Source organism: Acanthaster planci, linkage group LG01, assembly GCF_054643075.1.
Source record: "Acanthaster planci isolate LZ-2023a linkage group LG01, COTS_SCS, whole genome shotgun sequence".
In the NCBI taxonomy this organism is placed as follows: domain Eukaryota; kingdom Metazoa; phylum Echinodermata; class Asteroidea; order Valvatida; family Acanthasteridae; genus Acanthaster; species Acanthaster planci.
In genome coordinates, this window is record NC_141777.1 from 577,439 (window position 1) to 585,310 (window position 7,872).

At 42.4% G+C, this 7,872-nt stretch overlaps 1 protein-coding gene across 1 annotated transcript; it reads right to left on the reverse strand.

Moving 5' to 3' along the window:
• Nucleotides 1–4: 4 nt before the first annotated feature.
• On the reverse strand, nt 5–7,399 carry suox (sulfite oxidase). Its single transcript, XM_022231963.2, has 4 exons — nt 7,004–7,399; nt 5,871–5,975; nt 4,763–4,921; nt 5–3,901 (listed from the first exon to the last, which is right to left on the reverse strand). The coding sequence occupies exons 1-4, from the start codon at nt 7,290–7,292 to the stop codon at nt 2,634–2,636; spliced, it is 1,821 nt and encodes a 606-aa protein (XP_022087655.2). The 5' UTR covers nt 7,293–7,399; the 3' UTR covers nt 5–2,633.
• Between the last annotated feature and the right edge of the window lie 473 nt (nt 7,400–7,872).

The following is a 7,872-nucleotide window of genomic DNA, read 5'->3' on the forward strand; positions in this document are numbered from 1 at the left end:
AAAATCTCTTGCCAGCAAGCCATTTTATTAAACTCATTCTTCCAATTTATATTTAGATATAATTAATTTTAAATATGTTGTTTTAAATATGCAATTTCTTGAATGTTTGACACAAATGAGTTAAAACACAGATCAAAATACACTTACGTGTCTATAAACACATGTAACAGTGATACATGTACATGCAAAAACGTATGTTTTATGAAAATGATACAGTAAAGGACACTTACCTGGAAAACCTTTGCTAAAATGTCTACACTTGAGGCCAATTAGTACTCATGGCATCCAATGCATTTATAATTCAAACAGTTGTGAAGTTTTCTCAATATCTTCAAGTTCAGCAATATTTTCCGTCTCCAACCAAAGAGTGGCAAATATGGAAATTTGTAAAAGACTGTGAAAGCTGTTACAGTTGATGGTTTAAACGCTTCTTCCCCTTGAACCTCAAAAACCTGGCCTCTGAGTGTTTGTCAAAGCATTAACAATGAACCACAAAAAAAAATCACATTTGTGACCCGCTCTGCAAAAATGGGTATACCGGTAAGTCGCCCAATGCCAAAACTTGTACTGGCCTTTTCTATTAGGAGTGGGCAAAATTTCGTCAAAAATGTGATTTTGTGGCTTTTCCTTTACTGGCTGCTATAATATTTATATTTTCAAATTTGTGACAACAAACATGGATACCGATGACTAGAGATGAACAATGGATCATTCAGTCAGAAATCCTGTCTACATGTAGCATTGTGTTTCCAAGCACTACACTGTATGAGCAGGAAATCCTGTCTACATGTAGCATTGTGTTTCAAAGCACTACACTGTACATGCTGTATGAGCTTTTTCTCGAAAGTACTTTAATTGAATCTGAAATAAAAAAATGTGGATATACAAATGTCTATATATCTCCGGAATGCAGTGCACTACAGGGGTCATTCATCAAATTGTAGCTTTTGATGTACAGAATCCAGCCATATCAAAAACTCCTAACCTGAATCCGGCGACTTAGTGCCCATTTTTCTAGAGCCGGTCACATTTGTAATAATAATAATAATTTATAAAGTGCAAATTTCATATGGATATGTTCAAATGCGCTGTACAATGAAGACATTAAGCGTGGAACAATGAATACATTTAAATATGGTTGAGCCAATGGCATACAAGGGCGCCTCAGGCAGCTCCCAAACGACCTACATTCACCAACATCAGCAAAGGGGAGACAGTGAGAAGCAGTTACAGTTTTAGAGGTGGGAGGAAAACCCCAGAGGAGTAGTCTGGGTAAAACCCACAGAGTCAGGTAGGGACTGAAAACCCAATCCACATGTGGACCGGGCCGGGATTCGAACCCGGGACCACAGAGGTGGAAGGCGAGGAAAGAACTACCCTGCCAACCTGACTCCCCGAGTCAGGTTGAGGTAATTTAATATGCAGGTATGACCCTGGTTGATGGTAAAATACATGTACATGTACATGTAGTTGATTTAACATTCACAGTTTGATAAAGCCTTTTCTGACATACAAAGGCGAACTGTCACAAAATCCAACCATAATTTCACCAACGTTGCACAGAATTTTCAAGCACTCCACGCTAACAACAACGTCTGTGACTTTACACGCGCTCACTGTCAGCTGAAATTAATAAATCAACCCCAGCAGAGGTGGATCTAGCATTTACAAAAATAAGGGGGACACCAAAACAAAAAAGAGGAGGTTGAATTGTAAGATATGGGCTGTATTATCTTCTAAAACAGGTGAACATTTCTGCCTTTAAAGTTATAAGACGACACAGGAAGAAAGACAAGGTAAACCCCCCCTCCAAAAAAAGAAAAAGCAAATGAGGGGAGGGGTGCAAGCCGGGTGTGCCTTCCAATGAAAATGCTACTATTCTGGGTTCAACGTTAATTTCATGGGTAGAAAACGGCAGGGCCAAGCCATTGTTATTTACATGGCGGCTCGACACTGCAGTTTTGTTGCTGAACAAAATGTGTGCTGCCTGCATTGATATACAAACATGGTAAATGATGGTTCATGGCTTTGAAAGGTTTCAAGCTACAATGGAAAAGAATTTCACTCAAAATGGTTAGTTTTTCATGCATGGTTGGAATCATTATTTAAAAAATACACAGCTGCACAATTAATCTATCTGCATACCCAGGCTTAATCTATCATCACATACAAGTAGTATGCACTATTGCAAGAGGAATGCATGGTTATTACTTGTACTAAGAACAAAAGTGTTCACAAGCTCTTGATTTTCCACCAAACATTAGGCTAGAACAAAGTATAAGGCTAGAACAAAGATCACGTATTTAAGGTGGTGAACGATCTTTCAACAAGTTCCAGATTCCTGGAAAATTACTCACTACCTGATCAAAATGTGACAAATACAAATCTTTTTGACATTACCATTTGAACAGCATATGCACAAAATGAAATGACTCGTGATTCACCTGCAAGCTGAGTTTAGTGTGAATTAGTATTAGTTCTTAGCTTAATTGAACTTGATTACACAATTGAGCATCAGGTTTAAAAAATTTACAGCTTCGGTGGCCTTGCTGCCCATTCAACTTCTCAGCTTCTTTGAAACCAATGTAGACTAATTGAGTTGTTGAAACTGTTGGAAAAAGGCAGAGGCAGGGTTAATCTTCCTGCACGACACCGACTTGGATACGATGCCAGGCCGTGTTCAGCAGGCCCCTGACATTCCAGATGCCTTGCATGGTATCCGGCTGGACATTGTGGGAGGAGTCGATGGCCTTGCAGCAGATGTCCAGTTTCCCCTTGTGATCCTTTGGGATGGGGATCTCCGCCTCCCACAGAGTCCAGGCCCAGACCCTGTTGACCTTCTGGCCGGAGCCCTGAAGCTCGGCCGTGTGCCATTCCTTGCCTCCGTTGACCGACACATCAACGCGCAGAATGCCACGCCCCCCTCCACTCCAGGCATAACCCTTGATGGACACTTTCTCTTCATCGACGTCAACTTTGCTGCCATCCCTAGGGACACAGATGGCTGACTGGACAGGATACTCCTGGATGGCAGGTGCGGTTTTGTAGTCCAGCTGTCCAAAGTCCACCGAGGGATTGAAGCTCTTGTAGTCGTTCTGCTGCCAGTGGCTTGGGCTTTCTTGGTCACTTGCCACGATCTTGGAGAGCCATTTAACACTGCGGGCCCCAATGTTGCCAGGGATGATCACCCTCAAAGGATAGCCATGATCTGCTGGGATTTCATTGCCATTCATCTTGTAGGCCACCAGGACATCGCGGTAGGGATTCATTGCCACCGAAAACGGGATCGAGGAGCCATAGTGTCCGCCGTTGGGGTCCTTGTCCAGACCCTCAAACTGAATGTGAGCAAATTTGGCCTCGTCCTCCTCTGTTAGCCCAGCTTCAAGGAGGAGGTCACGCAGCTGCACCCCCGTCCACTCGGCCGTGCTAATAGCCCCGTACCTCCACGACAGGCCCTTCACAGTCTTGTAGCTGGACATCTGGCTGCGCCGATTGCCAGCGCACTGCAAGGTAGCCGTGATGGTGTGCTCCTTGAAGTTGCGCTTCAGATTGTCCAGGGACAGATTGATGGTCTTCTTGCTGGGGACCTCCACAGCCAGTTTGAAATTCTTCACATCGCACTTGGGCACGGGCAGGTGGTTCCGCACAAAGAACAGCTCATTAGGGGTGATAAAGCTGTCAACCAGCAGGCTGGGTGGCGGCTCAGCATTGAAGGGCTTTTCAGAGTTGACCCGTAGAGCTGGGTGGCGATAGGGATCATTGGCAAAGGGATCATTCGCATCCCTGTGCTTTGTCTTTTCGGCATCTTTGTAGTTTCCAATGCGATATTCTTCCAAAATCTCGAACACTTCATCTGACTTGTGCACCGCATACAAGTTCCAGAATGGCTCCAGTGACCCACCTAATGTTAAAAAAGGAAAACAATATCATGACATTCCTATGAACATCAAACCAATCCACATAGCAAGGACTAAATGGTGTATTACAGTGTTTTTCCAACAATCATACATGTAGCTTCAAATCAACACAGGATGAAGATACAATTTCAAACCATCACACTCTTTACACATACAGGCACACTGCATTTCAGTCACAGTTCTCTTGCTAGTGTCAGAACCACGGGACACAAGCTGATTTGTTTACAAGACAGTTGACTCTTCACTGCTGGTGAATGGCTTTGAATAATTAAATAGTGTTCAAAATCTGTTTTGTAAGTAAAATCTCAGTTCTTTGTTTCAGTATGACGTACTGGCGCAGACTGTAGCTTTAGAACACCAACTCTTGAAGAAAAACTCAACTTCAAGTTTTAAGTTTTCATTCGGAGACATGAAAGGTGGTATTTTGACGAGCGAATACCTGGCATTTACACAGAAGAGCGTTTACAAACTTCACACAGTAGAAAATTATGCCAAGCATAGTGATTCCCGCTATAACAGTAACTACACAAAGAGCGAGCAGACAGCAGAGAGACCAGAGACCAGTTTGGAAACCTGAACAATTTTTCAAAGATTCCCCATTAAGACAGTACCAGTCACCTTAAAGACTGACTGGCAGGGGTGAGCATTTCACCATGCCTTGATTGTTCCAGACCACTGTTAATGTGCAGTCACTAATGCAATGATTTATTAATCAAACAGGTGTTTGCCTTGTTTGTAAATGCAAACTAACATTCGACATATCACTTTCCATCAGCCCTTTCATAGGCTTTAATAAAGGCCCTAATGATCTCCACCCATTGCAGGTCTGGCCTACAAGTTCTCACCTGCTGCCAACCAGATCTTCCCTCCGCCAGGGTGGGCATTCATGAATGATGTCACGTCGTACACTCCATTCTTGTACGTCATCCAGATGCCTGTCTGAGGGTTCTTGTGTTTGGCCACTTCCTCTTGGCTGTACTCTGGCAGGCCTTGGATCTTCACACCTGTTTTCAGAGGCAAAACCAACATTAAGGAGCACCTCTAAGGAAAACATGTTTTCTCTGATATCATCTGTTCAAATAAGTATGGCAGCATCCAAATCAAACACAGTGTCATTTGTCTTCAGAGCTCAACTACTACAAGCTAACAGGCTTTGTTTCTGTTCATGCCACAATGCAAATTCTGAATGTACATTGCGTCATTCAGAAAACAAGGGGAACCTTTATCCTGTGTTTGTAGCCGATAAACCCTTGTCAAACAATGGCTACAAAACAATGGCTACATGCGCTGTTTGGCATGCACAAGGGTTTATCCACTACGAACACAGGGTCAAGGTTCCCCTCGTTTCTCTGTTTTCTCTGAATGACACAATCTACATATTCACATTTTGGCATAAACAAAAAAAAAGCCCTTTTTAGCTGGTAATAGTTGAGCTCTTTAAGGACTTGACGACCATTTTTTTCTAGTAGAAGTTTTTAACTTCAACTCTCAAAGATCCATCAATATCTGCCAAATACAGTAGTTTGCAGGATTGAGGAAATCCCCACTGTGAAGAATATTTGATGTGTCACTGGTATTCTTCACAAGGCAGCATAGGGGGAGGGGGGTTTTGAAGGATTCAAGAAGGTTTCTCAGAAGAATTGTCCCCTCAGGAAAGCAAAAACTGTGCTGAGTGAAACATGGAGAACATGACTCATTTCGGTGTGTACTGAAACCCGGGAGAAAAATGCACACGGTCAGGTAACATTTTTGTGACAGAAGAACTGGCTCTGGCATAGCTATAAAATGCGAAACTGAATTTGACTACAATGGCCAAGTTTGATCAGTGACCATTTAGTCAAACCCCTGCTTATTTTTGGCCGGTACCCAGGATATGTTTCGTGCATTGGTTACCAGGGACATATCAGCCAGTGGTCAAAACAATGACCCCGTCTGAACTTGACCAAAATTTACCTGCATTTTGTGCTGCACTGTAGGGTTCTGCAGATGGGGCTGTTGTCTTTGCAGTGGCACATTCAGAGTTGTTGACAAACTTGGTGTAGGCAGTCAATCCAATCCCTTCCAACAAGTTAACACACAGAGAAAAAAATCAGAAATAAAGTGATTCTCTTTTTTGAGACTACCTACATATGTGTGTACTTGTCTGTCAAAACTGAAGTGTTCCTAATGACAAAAAAAACCCAACATTGCAAATGAGTTGTAGTGAGTTAAAATGAGTCAAAGGCCTTTAAAAGAATCTTGCACAGAGTAGATGAGTAGGAACTCCAACTTGGTTATATACTCCAAGTTGATATCAACATGACATTACACACATTCTGAGGAGTTACGGTTCACTATATGACCAGTTTACATTTGAAAATGGTCATGAAATCAGAAACGCAAATGCTCACCTTGACTCCATACCAATATCCTGAAGGCTTATCTACGTATCCACCAGTCAGAGGCTAGTTTAGATTTGTACTTTTCAACTTCCTTTGACTGCATAGCCATTCAAATTCTGGGGGGTGATTTTTATTTGGCGGGTATTCTGCATGCTCCAAATAGTTCAAAGATGCTCCCTGGATTTTCTGACTAGCACCTCGCTGAGAAGAATTGCACAGGTGTGCACAAACCTTAAGAGACTGGTCTGAAAACTTAAGAGTTTCTACCTGTACATGTAAGTGAATGCTTTCATATTTTCACTGTTGAATTTGACTTTTTAGGACATGTTATTGCATTTAGTGGCATCTGTATATGGAATTCTTTCCACTTTGTTTTATCTGAAAATGAACTTAATACAAAATTGCAGAGGAGGTCCAAAATTGTGTGTGGGGGGGTTGCCAACTCGTAACCGTGGTCCCACTCAGGTGACGTGAGTCTAGGGAAAGAGTCTCATACACTGGCATCACTTGACTTCCAAATCCAAGTGTTCTCTCACGAAGTAAATATTTTCACCGCTAAATTTGACTTTTTAAGGCAAATTATTTCTTTCTGATGGCTGGCTTGCCACATTTATTGATGCCCATGGAACTAGTTTGAGCTCCTACATGTACCTCCATGCTCAATACCTTAAACAAAAATTGCACCTTCGTGTGGCTCCTCCTTACCTCCAATCAAAATGGTACCGCCCACAAGAAGCTTTGACGTAACTCCCCAGACAACATCATCAGCATGATCGGAGGATGATGACGCCCCATCCCCATCCCAACTGAAGCCTCTACTCTGTTCACTGCGCACCGAGGAGGAACCAAGGTTGCCACTTGCACGATTCGAATTCGATGCATTGGAGGACAATGCCCGAGCAACAGCTGCAGGTCTGGAGACAGTCAGGATTTGCTTTGTCAAACACATCACACCAGAACATCGGGAAAACTTGCTGAACGTGAGAAGGGCCATTTCAAGGCTGAATTTATAAAAGGCTTGTACTTTATAAGTTAATAGTTGCACGCCGGCGTTAAGCGTGTCACTGTGGTATGATCTGTGTGTATTCAACCTTGTCCTCAGGGGTAAAGTTAGCTTTTCCTGATAAATTAGTTAGAGTATTAAGAAAAAAAAATCAAGCCACGGTGGCGCACTGCGCGACATCATGAGAACGAGGCTGTTTTACATGTTGGTCAGGTACGGGCCGGGTAGAAACAACAGTGCCGGTTCGTATGCAGTCTTATAAAAGATTATAAAGATGAACAAAGAAATTTTAATCAGTCATAAGTACCTAGTCAGTTTCCTTATATGATTTGTTTCTGTCTTATAAAAGACACTGAACCAATACTCTTATAGGTGATAGCCAAGCACCAGGAGACTCAGGGTCGTCCGGGCTTTATTAAGTAAATTGAGGATAATTTTAAATGCACATTTGGTGTGTAAAAATAAACAGTATGAACTAGATATCTACATGTATGTACTGTTACCTCTCCTTTGTTACGGGATATACGGACATCAGAGTTTCTCAATATTAAATTATGCTGTACCTCCCTTA